The sequence below is a fragment of the Cyclopterus lumpus genome, chromosome 11 (assembly GCF_009769545.1).
Source record: "Cyclopterus lumpus isolate fCycLum1 chromosome 11, fCycLum1.pri, whole genome shotgun sequence".
Taxonomy (NCBI): Eukaryota; Metazoa; Chordata; class Actinopteri; order Perciformes; family Cyclopteridae; genus Cyclopterus; species Cyclopterus lumpus.
This window is the reverse complement of record NC_046976.1, coordinates 18867952-18886838: the sequence shown is the minus strand read 5'-3', so window position 1 is coordinate 18886838 and position 18887 is coordinate 18867952. Positions and strand designations below refer to the sequence as shown.

The following is an 18887-nucleotide window of genomic DNA, read 5'->3' as shown; positions in this document are numbered from 1 at the left end:
TTTAGCAGCTGCATTATTTAACCGTCTTTCCTCAAAGGGAGCTCCAACCGATGAAAGCATGCACAGTGAAAGCCAGCCATGCACATGTCTCAGACAAGAGGACAGCTACTTAAATGGCAACAAGGGCTTCAGATTCACTGGGAGTGTTTTTTTTCTTTCAATCAAGGTCAATTTATTCCCAGATGAATTTATTCCCAGCAAAACTCACTGTTTGACAGCCCCGGATGAAACTAATCGTTTCTCCTTTTTCTTTCGCTTGTATATTTTTACTGACTCAATAAAGTGTCTCATATTTCTTCCGACACTTCTCTAAAAGGAAAATGTGACTATAAAATACGTGTAGGATTAATACATTGGAATGAACAGTTTGACAATTTAGGAAATATGCCTATTCACTTTCTAACACACAGTTTGATGACTGCGCTCGTTATCTCATCAAAAAGCCAATGGGAAGTTACCATGGGTTTGTGGATTATTATTATTTTATTATATTTATATATATATATACACAATCTACTGAGTCATCATCTGCCGCTGTATCCCATTAAAAAGCAAATATGACAATTTTATTTGACACAGCTCCATTAGATTGTGTGTGTGTGTGTGTGTGTGTGTGTGTGTGTGTGTGTGTGTGTGTGTGTGTGTGTGACACACTAAAGCGATGCCAGGCATCGGGCCGATTCAGGTCTTTTCATAATGATCTGATGGACGCGATTCAGTTGCGTATTTAAATCAGAAAAGGTTCAGATCTTTTCCCGGAGCCAGTAAAAAGGAGCCATTGGAAAGGAAGTGGGCAGTTTTAATTGTGTGGTTTGGGTTGGATTCATTACACGTGTGCACATTTTCATGATCCCATCACAATGTTCCCAGAGCCAGAGAGAACAAGGCTGGATTACAAATGTTAGTTAATATAATTTTTTTCTTTACACAAACTAAAACACACATCCAGGTGATACTCGAGTAAAGTGTTGCATCTCCAGAACGTATTCAGACCCCTTCACTTCTTTCACATGTTGTATTGTCGCAGCTTTTAAGTCATTTAAATTCATTTTCCCCCTGATGAATATTTTTTGCCAATGTATTTGGCAGCACCTTTCTGGTGTCTTGGCTGTGTGCTCGGGGTCCCTGTCCTGCGCAGGTCTGAGGTCCTGAGGGCTCCGGACCAGGTTTTCATTCTGGGCCTCTCTGTACTTTGCCTCTAAAATGCTGTTTTCACTTTGTAGTTGAGGGGTTATTCGGTGCAGACTGGTGAGGGGCAAAAATAAATGAAGCATAATGACAACATGTGAAACAAGAGAAGGGGTTAGAATACTTTCTGAATACATTGAAGCACTTCAGCACAATTTGAGGTAAATGTACGACACCTGAGGATTTCCATAGGTTTTCTTTCTATATATCATATCAGAGGCAATAAGTGAAACGTATCTGAGAGCTATCGTTACGACAAACAAAACCCCCGTGATGACAGTATAACATATAATACTTAACTACGGATTAAACTACCCAACACCAAGACACACAAACGGGGTGCATTGAAAATATTTTATTTCTTTCCTTGTGTTAATACATAATTAGACATTGATTATTTTCATAGAAATAGCATATATACCATGGGTGTGAACAATAGCAGAGTCATGCTAGCCCTCATGAACAGGATTAATCCCGTGAACATCGAGATGGTTCAAACACGGACGTCGTGATCGTACATAAAACACAGACTCCGTTATTCCGCTGTGAATCCATGCTTCTTGGTTATTTGCTTCGACATCAAGTACAAATATACGCCATAAGTAAACGGCATTATTTTTCACTACGCGTAGGACCTCAGGGTGAGTACTCGAGGTTCTCCGAAGTCACATCTAGGGACAGTACAGGCAAACCAGGGTGAATGGGATGACTTTAACCGCTTATTGTCGTCTTCCATTGGCACGAGACGATTAGGGAAAGCAGGAATTTGGTTTTAAAAGCTCACTGTGTCGCAGTTTTGACACATTGCACTACCGGGTTATCTGTGAGGTCATTATTTCTTCAAGTTTGAGGCGCCTTAAAACATCCAATCAAGTGAAAGCAATCGGACTCTGGAGAGATTGTAAAGGCGAGCAAGCTGTTCGTTTGAAATAAAATCCAGGGGTGTTCATTAATTCACTAAAACATATACATGATGGTCTTCGATTAGATATTATTTGGCCACCGGGACACGTATGTTAGTTTTAGTTTCCCTTTATGCTTTCCGAAATACATTCCTTTCATATTTGCTTCAATGATGAGCCCTAAACCTTTTTTCCCACGATGCACCAACACCTCTGTTCACATTCAAACATCTCGTCACTCTGGACTGAACTTGGGGCTTTTGACACTCCAAACCCCACTGATGCCCTCTCCCTCTTTCTCTCTCTCTCTGACTCATCTTCCCTCTCTCTCTCTCTTTCTCTCTCTCCTAGTTGGATGTCCACCTCGAGCAGCTGTGGCATTGCCCCCTGCAGCCTCAGAGAGATAGAGCCGTCTGGCTCCGCTCTGCCTTCTGCCGCTTCCTCAAAATGTTTTCCAGGTTTGGACCGTGGCCAGCCGGAGACGAGAACAACGGACGAGTGGAGAGTTTAAAGTGTGTGCTTGGATTAAACCCGATGCCGGACAATTACCACTCTAAGGCTCAATGGCATCGCGGTTATTAGACAAGTTCATGCTTTTTAACACCCGCTATATCAGATTCATGCTCGCTGATCCGGGTCCTGTAGACCCCCTCCCCCTGTGCACACAGCTTAATTAGCAACTTGGAAAAAAGTCCAGCTTGTCTTTTCTGTGGCCAGATGTTCAGCAGCGTGTTTGTTCCCCGTGATTCAATCGCAAGAACAGAGAGACTCTTGTTTTCCAAAAGAGATCAGAAGACGCAGCCGTTACCTTCGGAGCGCGTGACGTTAGCAACGACGCGCTCGTTGCTAACGTCAAACTCTTTGAGAAGTGAGAACGATGGCTATTTAAAAGAGCGTCCGTCTCTGTGCGTGTGGAAGACGAGTTGTGAGTCGATACATTTACTTGCACAGACTTGTGCAGCTGCATGAATCTCATCCTTGCTTGTTGACATTTCTGTCGCCATTAGTAACTACTTGGCTTTTTCCAACAAGATCTAATTGGATCCAACCAGAGGTGATGGAACTACACCACACCAACTGGAAGCAGATCAGAGTTTTGTGCCGGGGGATTCAGAGGTCTGGAACAAGGTTAGCCTAGCTTAGCACGAAGACTGGAAACAAAGGGAAACGTCAGAAATACCAAGAGATGTTACGAAAGGCTATACTCAAAGTGTTGCACTTGGTTATTTATATGAAAAGGGACAAGAATAGCGCCGGAGAGACGGTCTAATCGTGGCTTCTTTCTCACCTCCACGTCCCGCCAATCACCGCGTGACGCGAGGTGTGAAGAGCTGTGGTTTTGGCAAAAAGAAAATTGGAACATATCAGATGTCGGGAGAGATTCGTGGGTCGTCAAGGTTTCTGTGTTTCATAATCGAAAGGTGGCGAGAAGAGACTAAATGCGTAACGAGTAACGAAGTACAAATACTTTGTTCCTTTACTTAAGTAGAAATGTTGGGTATCTATACTTTACTTTGAGTATAGCCTTTCGTAACATGGATTGGAGTTCCATTCATGCATGACATCTATTGCTTCTGTCCACCCGGGGAGAGGGATCCTCCTCTGTTGCTCTCCTGAAGGTTTCTTCCCTTTTTTCCCTGTCAAAGGTTATTTTTGGGGAGTTTTTCCTGATTCGATGTGAGGTCAAAGGTCACGGATGTCGTATGTGTACAGATTGTAAAGCCCTCTGAGGCAAATTTGTAATTTGTGATATTGGGCTATACAAAATAAACTGAATTGAACTGAATTTACTGGAGTATTTATTTTTCAGACGACTTTTTACTTCTACTCCTTACATTTTCACGCAAATATCTGCACTTTCTACTCCCTACATTTTAAAAATAGCCTCGTTACTATTTCAGTTTGGTTTGTTTTCATTCCGGCTCGTCATCGCTCAAAAACACAAAAATAAAAAACCTAGCCAGATAAATCGCGCCATCCGGATAGAGTGAATTTGATTCTGATTGGATGAGAAGTATAAACATATAACATCCCGACACCCTATTGGTTTTGTACGCGATGCACCTGCAGATGACACAAACCAATCGTTACGAATCTCGTCACTCTCCAGCAAGGACAGCAGAAAAGCCTCTTACAAAGATGTCCGTGTCAGAGAACTCAAGCGAAATATCCCACTTCCAACCAAGTATCATTACAAACTGTTAAAGCGATTTAGAACGCGCTCTTGCACCCGACATGTATATTTTCCACACGTAACATCAACATTGTTAGCGTCAACAAGCACGTATCATGCTACTTCCTGCCTTCAAAGTAAAAGCACTTCTTGTTTACATGCTCTTCACAATAAAAGTCAATCATGTAATCAAACAAGTTGCAACAGTGGGCTCTTTGTGAGATTTGATATTCGACTTCAGCCAAATGTTATCTGAGCTTATATTATTTCTATATTGCATTGTAATAAAATGTGATAATTTTCAATGGGCATATATGCAGCTGAAACGGGTAGCCTAGTGCATCCCACATTTTTCAACATAACATTTTAATACAACATTATAGTCATTAGAAAAATGATTGTTTTGGGGGGAGGTGGGGTAGTGCACTATAGGCCCCTGAGACGCACGCGGCTTAAGAGTTTTTCCTTAATGGAAAAAAAAAATCCTCTTACATTACTTTTATACTTTTAAGTAGTTTTGAAACCAGTACTTTTACACTTTTACTTAAGTAAAAAGCTTGAGTTGATACTTCAACTTTTACAGAAGTATTTTTAAACCCTAGTATCTATAATTCTACGGCCCCGAGGAAGCGGAGTCTTTCACCTGTGCAGACGTGAGCAACGACAGCAGCTTCCCGACGGGCATCGCTACGACGCTTCCAGCCGCACTCACCTTGAAAAGACCTTGACATTCAAATACCGAGGGTCTACTTTGTCGGACGCGCTTGTTCCACTAGTCAGCCACCATGTTTGTGTGTGTGTGTGTGTGTGTGTGTGTACTTTCTCTCTTTGTGTCAGATGGTTTTCTCTCGACAACCAGCCTTCGAATTATTAGACCACCACCGGAGTCATTTATTCATTCCACGCGGCCCTTTTAAAAAAAATAAAAAAAAAATAATCTCTTTTCCACCTCGATGCATTTAATAAAAATTTTTAAAAAAATCACACACCAAAAGGTGACGTCACGGATTCCCCGGGGTGCACCGATAGCATCACAGCATCTGTTCATTGCAAACAATTTTAAATGTTCAAGCCCCACCCGATTCACTTGCAGTTGTCCAGCTCTCTCTCTCTCTCTCTCTCTCTCTTCTTGTACGACAGATATGCCGTTTTCAGTACAAATGGTGGATTACCACTCAAAATGTGTCGTATTTCTTTAAGAATCCAGACCGTCATCCACTGACGGCATACGCGATATCGCGCTCACAAACAGAGCCAGAAGCTGCACGTCTCGGGCATTTTCAAATATCTGCCTTACAACAAATCTCACAACAAGCTGCACACACACACACACACTGCTTCAACATCACTGTTCAGAGGTGTCCTCCTGACATGTGGCAAATCCTGTTCCACAAGCACTCAACCCTGTGCTTATTAATAAGTGTAAATAAAGTGCCTCCTTTTCCTTCCCTATCCAATCGGCTCTCGGCCTTTCCTTTTCACTTCTCCTCGTCCACTGGTCCTTTGATTCTCCTCCTCTCTCTTTCTCTATTTCACCTTTACTTGTTTACCAGGTGGAGCGTCCAACCGGGCCGGTGTGAGGCAACAAAAAGGAAGGTGATAAATGAGCAGAGAGAGAGAGAGAGAGAGAGAGAAAGAGAGAGAGAGAGAGAGAGAGAGGAAGGGAGAGAGAGAGAGAGAGGGGGAGAGAGAGAAGGCGGCTAACGGGAGTCTGAGAGGAGAAATAATGAGAAGCAGGGGAGAGGGAAGCTGGGAGGTGAGAGAAGGGAGGACAGGACCGGTGAAGGGAGACGGAGAGAGCACGACAGATGGATAGAGAGGGAGGAGAAAGTCATGAATGAAGGAGGACGAGGGTGGCTGGAGATAGAGGAGGGAAAGAGAGAGGCTGATAACGGAGGCAGAGGGTGAAAGATCGACGATTGAGATGAGAAAGTAATCCGGCGTTGAGACATTTTCTCATCATCTCTGCAAAGAGTTCAGCTCCGCGGCGTCGTGGTGCAACATGCTGGTTCAGTGGTGTCTTTAGACAACAGTGCAATAACCTACTTTTCATGTTTTTGGCAAAACAGACAACAATTAATTGTTGATTTCATTCTTTTCATTCCAGTTTTGACAAGGAGGAAAATATGGAATATTAAAACGTAAATCGAGTAAATTGATTTCCTCCGATGATGATGATGAACTGTCAAAAGATGATGACCAATGCCATCAGTTACCGCACCCGCATGTCAAAATAGTAATCTCATCTATCGGCATGTAGATTACATATTCATGCGAGTTGTAATTGTTCTGCCGAGCTGCACAGGTTCTACACAGTGTTGGAAGTTCAGGCCATCAGCTACACCTGGATTTTATGCATTTTTTTATTTCCCCCCATCCATCCCATTATAGCCTTGCATTTTAATGATAGTTTTAAAGGGGATTGCCGGTGCAGCTTCTGACCACCGATAGCATATGGCGCTGAACATGCAGTGAGGAACAATAAACCTCAACTCCAACCTAAATCTGTCATCTTTGTTTTCCCAAGCCACGCCAAATCTTTTCAAAGTTCGACACTGGAGTTAACTTCTGGATATTTTTTTTTTTACAATTTTGATGCGGAGCGAGACCCCGCTGTGACGAGAGAGAGAGAGAGAGAGAGAGAGAGAGAGAGAGAGAGAGAGAGAGAGAGAGAGAGAGAGAGAGCGCCCGGTCAATCCTCGAGCTTTGTCTGAATCACGGCTGTATGTCGGAGTAACAGATGCATCATTGAACTGATGACACAGACACGGGAAGGCTGGAGACAAGACTCAACGTGCAATAGTTCTGACCCAACAACAACAATGGTGCCGCACTCAAGACAGACTGGGGATTGTGAGGGCTCAAGCAATCACGATAGGAGGAGCACCAAACGCCAATGTGCTTATTAGAGAGACACAAAGCTGCTACACAAAGGGCTGTAATAAAGACAGAAAGGAGGCAATGCGGATGGAGAGATTTAGTCCTTGAAGGACCCGCTGATCTTGCGAGGGAACTTCCATTTCTTCCTTCTCTTCCCATTGACGTAAACCATTAAAAAAATACTCAAGACATCCATGATTGATTCGATGCCACCGATGAAGAGCATCCAGAACCAACGAGTCAAGCAGTTCTCGTGAAGAGGAAAACGATGTCCCGCCTTCCGGTGCTTTGACTGACGGCCGTTGTACGTCCCGTGTCTGTATTGGCTGTCCGTCTCTAAAGGAGGCCAACAGTCCAGTGAAAGCAGGTTCGTCCTCCTTCGTGTTTCCTGTTTCGCAGCCTCGGACTCGGGGGGAAAAAAGATCGAACTCGGGTCCGTCGTTTTCTTTGTTGTTGTGAAGAGCGCTTCCTTGTGTGGAGAGAAGAGTCTCCGTGATGGGTTTCTGTTGGTCTCAGGGCCTGCAGGAAACACACGGTACTGAGCTTAAAGAGAGATGACAGTAAGAGTTCAGATATTGTGAGGACTGGAACTAAAAGTACTTTCCAGGCCAAACATCTACAGTCACAACCGTGTTGGTTTTCTAAAAGCTAAACCGCGTCCCCCATAGCATGGATTTAACTACTCAAAAGTCTTATTGTTTTTTTTAAACAATGGGTTCTTGAGTTCAGACAGAGCGAAGAGAATGACGTAAAGAACAAAGTATTCATGCGAGGTATGACATAAGATGTCCTGTTCCTCACCTGTCCTGAGGTTGCGAGGAGTTGGTTGTTGCACAAGGCTATGCGGGGCTGGTCTTAGACGTTGCTGCGCAGTAGCCCCCCCTGCGGGTGCTCTGGAGTACTGCACTCTGAGGAGTTCTTGGCTTTGTCCTTGTTGTTGCTGGGCTCGTTGTCTTTAATGATGTCATACTGGCGACAAAACAGAACGATCACCCCTTCGGAGACAAAAGGACACACGATAGGTATTCGTCGTACTCATAACGGCTGCTTTTTTTACTTTGGTTTGATTTGTGCTCACCTCCGTGCTGAGGTCAGAGGTCAAGATAAGCTATTGGAGCAGTAATGTTAATTTTAAGCTTTAATCGAGGTTTCTGAATGAAGCTTCGAGTGTCTGTAGTCATAGTTTACGTTGTGCTCTCACGGTGATATAAATGTAATGTATGGTGCTGTCAGACCGCCCCGTTAATACAGGCGCGTGAGTAGCAGAACATCTTGTATCGAGCTTCTCGTCTCACCAAGAGAGGGAATAACTGTGTCTCAGTATGTCACGGAGTTCCTTCCATAAATGTAAGCGCCTTATATCAAAAGCTTCTCAGCTCGTACTCGTAACCAGCAACACGTTGGTTTTTTTTAATACAATAACGGTGATGAAACGTAGCAATTCGTCTCGATCCTGAAGTGATGGACATGAACCTGATGCCGAGGTGAGGCCCGCTCTTCGGTCGTGAAGATTCAAACGCAGCAGAGGAGAGGAAGGTGCTGAGAGCGATAGGGAACAAGCGCAACAACAACAAAAAGAGAAGAAATAAAGAGAATAATTCATGGCGGCGGAGGAAGGAGCGTGTGCTCACCTGATCACCGCGATACCAAAGAGCCAGGTGGGGTATCTCACTGTGGTACCCCCCCCCCCCCCCCACCAGGCCCAATTAAAAGCGGAGGAACACGATTCACCAGCAATTTCTTTCACCATCCCTGCCCTCTTTTTTTTTCTCCTCTTCTCAGAGACTCAGTTTTTAGATTTAAAAACTTATATTTTTGGGTTTATGGGAGTAATTGGGTTCACTGACAGACTTCCGGGGTAAAGTTTAACTTTTATCTTAACGAATAAAACACCTTTTCCATTACAACTTGCCATACATATTCTTATTATTTTAAAAGGCCTTGAAATTTGTTTTATATCAGGCGATATAGTAACGTATAAATGTATATACTTTGGGGTACCGTCTGGGGCCCTTTTTTTTTTAATTTTCAAGGGCCAGTGAAAAATATTACATATGCTTATTAATTTTTTATCTGTGATACTCCGGTTTCCCGGTGCTCTTTCATAATTTTCATGGCTCTAGGAGTTCCATTTTTGACGATATTTAACCCAACCAAATGGCTCAAAAATATGCGCTTCAATATCTTGCATATTGTTTTTGGTGTCAATTAGCATTTGAATAAAGTTTGAACAATATCTGAAATCTACCTATCTTTGATGGGTTGGGATGGATTTGAATGCTTTTGGGTCACATACAAAATGTTTTTTTAAAGCACTGCAGGGCATCGGAGAGAGAGAGAGAGAGAGAGAGAGAGAGAGAGAGAGAGAGAGAGAGAGAGAGTGTTTGTCTGCAGTGATAAATGTGCGTTGCCGAAGAGGAAGATTACCTGCCCACATGATGAGCACCACCACGATGATGATGAGCTCTCCGGCCCTCAGCTGAGCATCCTGACCCACCTCCTCCATCATCACTTCGTCTGGGGAGAGAACACACACACACACACACACACACACAGAAACACACAATAACACACACGCACAAACACACAAAGAGTCAACAAAGCCGCGATTCGATGTGCCAAAGTGAAATTGTGAAATTGGCGTCACTCTGAAAAGTCTGCGGGGAAAGATCAAAGAATAAAGCGCGGCGACGGGAGAGCGGAGTGGACGTTTTTCCTTTCTGGTCGTTGTGATTACAGTTTAGTGAGAGCAGGGCCCCAACTCTCACTCTCTGTGGGGGAGGGACTCACTTACACCAGTCACAGAGTGCAACTCTCACTCTCTGTGGGGGAAGGACTCACTTACACCAGTCACAGGGTGCAACTCTCACTCTCTGTGGGGGAGGGACTCACTTACACCAGTCACAGAGTCCAACTCTCACTCCCTGTGGGGGAGGGACTCACTTACACCAGTCACAGAGTCCAACTCTCACTCTCTGTGGGGGAGGGACTCACTTACACCAGTCACAGAGTGCAACTCTCACTCCCTGTGGGGGAGGGACTCACTTACACCAGTCACAGAGTCCAACTCTCACTCTCTGTGGGGGAGGGACTCACTTACACCAGTCACAGAGTGCAACAGAGTCCAACTCTCACTCTCTGTGGGGGAGGGACTCACTTACACCAGTCACAGAGTGCAACAGAGTCCAACTCTCACTCTCTGTGGGGGAGGGACTCACTTACACCAGTCACAGAGTCCAACTCTCACTCTCTGTGGGGGAGGGACTCACTTACACCAGTCACAGGGTGCAACTCTCACTCTCTGTGGGGGAGGGAATCACTTACACCAGTCACAGGGTGCAACTCTCACTCCCTGTGGGGGAGGGACTCACTTACACCAGTCACAGGGTGCAACTCTCACTCCCTGTGGGGGAGGGACTCACTTACACCAGTCACAGGGTGCAACTCTCACTCTCTGTGGGGGAGGGACTCACTTACACCAGTCACAGAGTCCAACTCTCACTCTCTGTGGGGGAAGGACTCACTTACACCAGTCACAGAGTCCAACTCTCACTCCCTGTGGGGGAGGGACTCACTTACACCAGTCACAGAGTGCAACAGAGTCCAACTCTCACTCTCTGTGGGGGGGGGACTCACTTACACCAGTCACAGAGTGCAACTCTCACTCCCTGTGGGGGAGGGACTCACTTACACCAGTCACAGGGTGCAACTCTCACTCTCTGTGGGGGAGGGACTCACTTACACCAGTCACAGAGTCCAACTCTCACTCTCTGTGGGGGAAGGACTCACTTACACCAGTCACAGGGTGCAACTCTCACTCTCTGTGGGGGAGGGACTCACTTACACCAGTCACAGAGTCCAACTCTCACTCTCTGTGGGGGAGGGACTCACTTACACCAGTCACAGGGTGCAACTCTCACTCTCTGTGGGGGAGGGACTCACTTACACCAGTCACAGAGTGCAACAGAGTCCAACTCTCACTCTCTGTGGGGGAAGGACTCACTTACACCAGTCACAGGGTGCAACTCTCACTCTCTGTGGGGGAGGGACTCACTTACACCAGTCACAGAGTGCAACAGAGTCCAACTCTCACTCTCTGTGGGGGAAGGACTCACTTACACCAGTCACAGGGTGCAACTCTCACTCTCTGTGGGGGAGGGACTCACTTACACCAGTCACAGAGTCCAACTCTCACTCTCTGTGGGGGAAGGACTCACTTAAACCAGTCACAGAGTGCAACAGAGTCCAACTCTCACTCCCTGTGGGGGAGGGACTCACTTACACCAGTCATAGGGTGCAACAGAGTCCAACTCTCACTCTCTGTGGGGGAAGGACTCACTTACACCAGTCATAGGGTGCAACAGAGTCCAACTCTCACTCTCTGTGGGGGAGGGACTCACTTACACCAGTCACAGGGTGCAACTCTCACTCCCTGTGGGGGAAGGACTCACTTACACCAGTCACAGGGTGCAACTCTCACTCTCTGTGGGGGAGGGACTCACTTACACCAGTCACAGGGTGCAACTCTCACTCTCTGTGGGGGAGGGACTCACTTACACCAGTCACAGAGTCCAACTCTCACTCTCTGTGGGGGAAGGACTCACTTACACCAGTCACAGAGTCCAACTCTCACTCCCTGTGGGGGAGGGACTCACTTACACCAGTCACAGGGTGCAACTCTCACTCTCTGTGGGGGAGGGACTCACTTACACCAGTCACAGAGTGCAACAGAGTCCAACTCTCACTCTCTGTGGGGGAAGGACTCACTTACACCAGTCACAGGGTGCAACTCTCACTCTCTGTGGGGGAGGGACTCACTTACACCAGTCACAGAGTGCAACAGAGTCCAACTCTCACTCTCTGTGGGGGAAGGACTCACTTACACCAGTCACAGGGTGCAACTCTCACTCTCTGTGGGGGAGGGACTCACTTACACCAGTCACAGAGTCCAACTCTCACTCTCTGTGGGGGAAGGACTCACTTAAACCAGTCACAGAGTGCAACAGAGTCCAACTCTCACTCCCTGTGGGGGAGGGACTCACTTACACCAGTCATAGGGTGCAACAGAGTCCAACTCTCACTCTCTGTGGGGGAAGGACTCACTTACACCAGTCATAGGGTGCAACAGAGTCCAACTCTCACTCTCTGTGGGGGAGGGACTCACTTACACCAGTCACAGGGTGCAACTCTCACTCCCTGTGGGGGAAGGACTCACTTACACCAGTCACAGGGTGCAACTCTCACTCCCTGTGGGGGAGGGACTCACTTACACCAGTCACAGGGTGCAACTCTCACTCCCTGTGGGGGAAGGACTCACTTACACCAGTCACAGGGTGCAACTCTCACTCCCTGTGGGGGAGGGACTCACTTATACCAGTCACAGGGTGCAACTCTCACTCCCTGTGGGGGAAGGACTCACTTACACCAGTCACAGGGTGCAACAGAGTCCAACTCTCACTCTCTGTGGGGGAGGGACTCACTTACACCAGTTACAGGGTGCAACTCTCACTCCCTGTGGGGGAAGGACTCACTTACACCAGTCACAGAGTGCAACAGAGTCCAACTCTCACTCTCTGTGGGGGAAGGACTCACTTACACCAGTCATAGGGTGCAACAGAGTCCTACTCTCACTCTCTGTGCCACCAGCCAGCCGTTGGAGTTCCTTGGCGTCGCGATGTTTGCTATCAAAGGGGATTCACGAGTCCCCGTCGCTTAGATGTCTTTACTTTGTAATTTAATTGATGGGAGTCTCCAGAGCTAGTTGAAGGGGGTTGGCCTTGAAAGTATAAAACAGTAAATACGGCATTATTTCACCAATAAAACAGTTTACCGCTGCAGTAGGAGAGGTCACCACAGCCAATAACATCTCAATGCTGTAAAGTACCCGTTTGCCAGTAAATCAGCACATGTATAAAATGGAACTACATTTCATTTTGTTCTTACATTTATAAGAAACATGAGAAAAATACTGTAATTCAGTCAACTGGAAAATATATATATATATATTTATTTTTTTCTATGGATACATGGCGTATTAATCCCGAACTCCTGATGAAACCGTGGATATTATTCCGTCATATCTCACCAGGAGAGCAGGTTTAAACATTCAGTCAACATCCAAAGCTGCAGCTCAAAGAAACAACACCAACGAACCGCCCGAAGCGTTTGTTTGCCGATTAGATTTTCTTCGAAACCACAAGAGCGCCCCTTGTTTAGAGAGGCGGGGGGGGGGGGGGGCAGGCAGGGCTGAGTTTTACCCATCTCGTCGGAGTCTCTTGTTGCCATGGTGATGGTTCCAAGGCCCGACGGAGGGGAGTATGAAGTCGGCAACAGCGATCTACACGTACGCCTCTTTCCTCACCGGGTTTCCATGTGTGAACTGTGCTGCTGGTTGGTTAATCCCCAAAGTCTCGTTTTCTAAACGCCCCTTTGATGGAGCTGGACTGAATACCGTGATGAGTCAACGTATCTAAAGCCAGTTAGATTGTGCTTTGGGTTAAAAATAACTTCAATGGTGTCGTTACTTCAGTACAAAAGTGACGTGATGAATAAGTCATTATTGACTTCTGGGTTTCCACTCATCCAGCCTCTCTCATCGGGAATAAATCAAGAGAGAAGCACGTCCATTTTCTCCAGAGGAGTCGCCGGAGTCCATGACACGAGGTCTTAACTGTAAACGATTGTAAAGCCAATGCATCTGCTCTTTGTTCTACGTCGGGGGGAAAAAATTAATCGAGCAATCCAGAGCCTCCTGGTTGTGCTGGGACTCTCCCATCCGGTCCACTGTGTGATTACTGGGAGCCGTCAGAGACGAATTAAAGGTTGAAACCGTTCCGACGGTGAGGAGTCTCTGTAATATTTCACTGCTTGATTTACAAAAACCTCAGATGTGTTGCAGCTCTTTGTAATTACGAGCCGTCAAAGAGTGTCCTACATTATGAAAGGTATGGTGCAATATTTAGCTGTTATTGGATGTGAACTGCAGACGGTTGCGCCTGCAGATAATAAAGCGTGTCGGGCTGATTAATAACCGCTTAGAAGGGGGGAGGAGAGCAGTAATGGCTGTGAGATTATATCAGCAGCTAATGAATGCTTCTATGAACACACACACACACACACACACACACACACACACACACACACACACACACACACACACACACAGACAGGGAACTTCAGTCAAGTCAGCCCCTCGACATCAAGATGAATCGCTCCGATGCAAAACACAGTGACAAACAGTAACGTGACAATTATTTCAGGGTCTATCATTGAGTCTTAAAAATCATATTTGCATAACCCCCCTTCAAAATAAATCATATTTGTATTACATTAAAAGTTATACTTTTCTTTTTTTTTGCCCATATTTATCATTTTAGGAGCTGCTAGTGAAGCTCCCGGGGGGTTCAGGGTCTTGCTCAAGGGGGGGAGGAGGGGAACGTGAAGAACATGAGCACCCAGTAATGGAGGGCGTTACATTCACGTTGCATGCCAAGATGAACGACACGAGCCCCTCCCTCTGGTGAATAACAACCTAATGTCTCCTGTTTCCTTATCACCTTGCTTCTGATGAGCATTTAGCATTCGTCCGTGTCCCTCTGGGGCGGCTGCTCTGGGCGACGTATCTGGGTCGGACATGATCAAATTTGAAGTACAGCAGAGGCTGCTCCAGATAACAGCAGCCTCTGCATTTCGGTGCATTGTACATGGGGAGAGGGGGGTGGGGGGGGAGGGGGGGGAGCAGCCTGCCTTTTGTTTGTATCAGATCGTCAAATAACCGTTTTTCTTTGTGGTGACGAAGCATGGAAATGCATTCAAGACAATACTCTGCAGGGTCATTGCCTCTGAGAAGCTGCGATTAAAAGGTGTGTGTGTGTGTGTGTGTGTGTGTGTGTGTGTGTGTGTGTGTGTGTGTGTGTGTGTGCAGGTACACGTGTGCATATGTATGTGTGAACGTGTAGAAGAAGCAGATGGTTTGTTTACGCGGTCTGAGTGCTCCTGTGTTACGTAATGCATGATCGCGTCTGTGTGCTTTTCTAATTGCTTTTTAAAGACTCTGGCATATATATACATATATATATATATATATATATATATATATATATATATATATATATATGTGTGTGTTTGTGTGTGTTTGTAGCATGTGCTGTGCAGAAGAGAAAACTCGCCCTGTTGGCATCAGTTATCGTTGTTTTGGGGCTTTTTTCACACCCAAAACATAAAACGTCTTTGCAATTATTATTTTTGGCCCCGAGGTTCTCCTGCGGCATTGACAGATCAGAGCGTCCAGTAATTAAAGAATTGGGGACACGTTTGAAACAAATGAAACCACACAGTGAATTGTATAAAAAATTAAATTAAAAACTTTACAACCAGATGTGTATAGTTGTTGTGAAATTACTAATTACTAATTTAAATCATCCATCCATCCATTTTCAATACCGCTTATCCTCATTAGGGTCGCGGGGGCGCTGGAGCCTATCCCAGCTGACATAGGGCGAAGGCAGGGGACACCCTGGACAGGCCGCCAGTCCATCGAGGCAAATCATATAAAACAAAAAAAAACACGGACGCCTCTCTTGGCAACCGAGTAAAAAACAGACAAATCGTGCCTCACCTGGGCTCTTGGACGCCATCTTCTCCGACTCCTTGAGCGTCCTGAAGAGGACCGGCTCGCTGGGGGGGCTGCTGCCTCCCATGCTGATGCTCTGGACGTGAACGATGTAGTCCGTGTCCTCGTCCAGGTCCCACAGTGCACAGGAGCGCGTGGTGGTGTTCACCTCCTGGATGAAGCGCAGCATGCGGACATCCTTCTTCTGGGAGAGGAACAGAAAAGGGCAAGAGGTAGAGAAATCAGGGAGACTCGATGCAATGTGATATATACTTTACATTGTCCAAAGTCTCTCTTTACACACACACACACACACACACACACACACACACACACACACACACACACACACACACACACACACACACACACACACACACACACACACACACACACACACACACACACACACACACACACACACACACACACACACACACACACACACACACACACACACACACACACACACACACACACACACACACACACACACACACACACACACACACACACACACACACACACACACACACACACACACACACACACACACACACACACACACACACACACACACACACAGAAATACCTGTTGGGTGATGGCGAATCCAATGACGGGGTCGCCCTCCAAGATTTCCCACGTGACCATGGCAGAGTTTACCTCAATGTCTCTGATGGTCACATTGAGCGGAGCTGACAGCAGGGTGTCTGACACACACACACACGCACACACACACACACACACACACACACACACACACACACACACACACACACACACACACACACACACACACACACACACACGCACACACGCACACACACACACACACACACACACAATGTAGCATGGCCACGGGAAACAAATTAATTGAGAGACACAGGTCATGAATATTCTGTTGTTACACATTGTAATACATTAACAATAAAAGTTCTTACGCTGTAGAGCTGAACACGTCTTTCCCTCTCCATCACTTTCATCTCTCTCTCTCCTCTCGCTCTCTTCTCTTCCTCCTTAATCTCTCTGCTTTCATTAACACCGGGACTAATTAACCACACACAGGCCTCTCGACAATTCCCTCGAACAGTCTCTCTCTCTCTCTCTCACACATCTTCCTGCCTTCACCGCCTTGTTCTCATTAAAGTGTGACTTGTACAGTACATCTGTACATATGTACATATGTGGGCTGTAATTTAATATGACGGATTAAATTACAGCCTCAGAGTGGAGAAAAGGAACAACAACAACAAAATAACACATTGGTAGTGTGTGTGTGTGAGAGAAAGTGTGTGTGTGTGAGCACTGAGACCAACTCAAGGTCTTCTATGAACAGGGTGGTATTTCCCATGAGCCTGACTTGATATTACTAGAACACACACACACACACACACACACACACACACACACACACACAGGATTAGCATAGAAAGGTTCTATTCTGTGCTATACTCCATAATTAACGATTATTGTTATTAATTATTAATTGTACTAATTCGTTAAGGCCAAAAAAAACTGTCTTTTGTGAGGTGACCTTTGACCCCCTCCCAAAAATCGAATCAGTCCACCCTTGAGTCCAGGTGGACGTATGAGATGTTGTTTTAACGGGAATGGGTAACCTGAAAACCATAAAACACGATGCCTAATGGCGTGTTTCTTTGTGAATGCTAAATTAGAGACCACACCCATGAATGGATCACATGACTACTTTCTGAACAGGGCCACTCGGAAAAAAAACCCCAAAAACCAACAGAAACAATAGCGGAGAGGGATCCAAATCCAATCTTTGAGTCGTAATCTGAGAAAACTCCCTCTTGAAACTAGACTCATCTCCGGCCTCGGGAAGCCACATATCGAATATCTCCCCCCCCCCCCCTCCCCGAGGACGAGATGAATCCCAACGTGATCTTATCGTCGAGACTTCGGCTTCTCGAAAGGACGATCTGTCATCTCTCGGCTCATCTCGGCGTAACCGAGATCTCTCGCGCTCGAGATAAATGTTCTCGGTGAATTCAAGCGGCTGCAGGTTAAAAAATATGCAACTCCATGAAAGATAGACGAGGTGCTCCATCACATGATTATTGTATGATGTCTGTTGGGCTTTCGATAGGAACTACCTCATCCTAGTCTCAGCGAACACTGTTTCATAACCCCTTAAGGACACTGGTGGAGCAGCGATTACAGTAACCTATTGATTATTGTCTGGATTAGTCTTGATTTGTCCAAAAAGCTAAACATATTCACTTTTCACTTTACATGACAAAGAAAAGCTCCCATTTGTAGAACCAGGGCAAGCACATGTGTGGCGTTTCTCTCATCAGCTGACAATCAATCAATTAAATAAGTGTTTGACCTCTAACACGTGTATAGTTCATTTAATAGTTTCAACATGTCACTTTTTAATAAAAATTAAGTGAATATTAGCAAGTGCATGTCGCTTTTCCTAAACCGACAACAAAGGATCCAAACTGGGGAGGGAAACTTACATCAGTGTGACCGTGTACCCGCTGCACTATAATGTACTGCATGCATCACATCAATAAAGGTAAACAAACAAACAAACACAGCATCGACCCCCCCCCCCCCCGATTCCCGTCTACCTGCAGGTGGAAACTCACCGGCGTTCACCGAGGACACCGAGAGGAAGCCCAGCAGGAGCAGCGGCACCAGCGCCGCCGATGCAGACGATCCCGGTTCAGCCATCCTGCTGCTTCTTCTGGCGAGGCTTCACTCCCCACGCGGCCCATTTAGAAACATCCCATTTTACACGGGAAGGAGCGACCGCGTCCCCGGCGCCGGAGAGCGGACTTGTTGTGTGTGCACACACTCCCCTCCCCCCCCCCCCCCCCCTCCCCTCCCCTCCCCCGCGACGACGTCTCCGCTCACCTGGACTCGGACGCTGCAGCAGAGGCGCGCACAGCAGCAGCAGCCAGACGGAGGAACGTGTGTGTGTGTGTGTGTGCGTGTGTGCGTGTGTGTGCGTGTGTGCGTGTGTGTGTGTGCGTGGAGAGGTTTTCGGTACCGCGATCGTTCGTGTCGGTGCCGGTGGAGCCTCGGCGACGGCCCTCGGACCACCGGCTCACTCGGTCCGGCTGCTGGTGACGGAGAGGCGGCGCGGAGAGCGGAGCCGGA

General features: G+C 46.5%; 1 protein-coding gene across 1 annotated transcript; it reads right to left on the bottom strand.

Annotated features, from left to right (window-relative positions):
• Window positions 1–5133: 5133 nt before the first annotated feature.
• On the bottom strand, window positions 5134–18587 carry fndc5b (fibronectin type III domain containing 5b). The gene is made up of 6 exons (XM_034544924.1): window positions 18374–18587; window positions 16347–16465; window positions 15761–15959; window positions 9571–9660; window positions 7945–8138; window positions 5134–7662 (listed from the first exon to the last, which is right to left on the bottom strand). The coding sequence occupies exons 1-5, from the start codon at window positions 18456–18458 to the stop codon at window positions 7999–8001; spliced, it is 633 nt and encodes a 210-aa protein (XP_034400815.1). The 5' UTR covers window positions 18459–18587; the 3' UTR covers window positions 5134–7662; window positions 7945–7998.
• Window positions 18588–18887: the final 300 nt, after the last annotated feature.

Excerpts from the sequence above, each read along its gene's own strand:
- fndc5b (XM_034544924.1), bottom strand. The coding sequence starts at position 18,458 with ATGGCTGAACCGGGATCGTCTGCATCGGCGGCGCTGGTGCCGCTGCTC. Across the intron at positions 9,661-15,760 it reads GATGGCGTCCAAGAGCCCAG|ACGAAGTGATGATGGAGGAG; the intron begins GTGAGGCACGAT and ends TTCTCTCCCCAG. Across the intron at positions 8,139-9,570 it reads GGTGCTCATCATGTGGGCAG|GGGTGATCGTTCTGTTTTGT; the intron begins GTAATCTTCCTC and ends TTGTCTCCGAAG.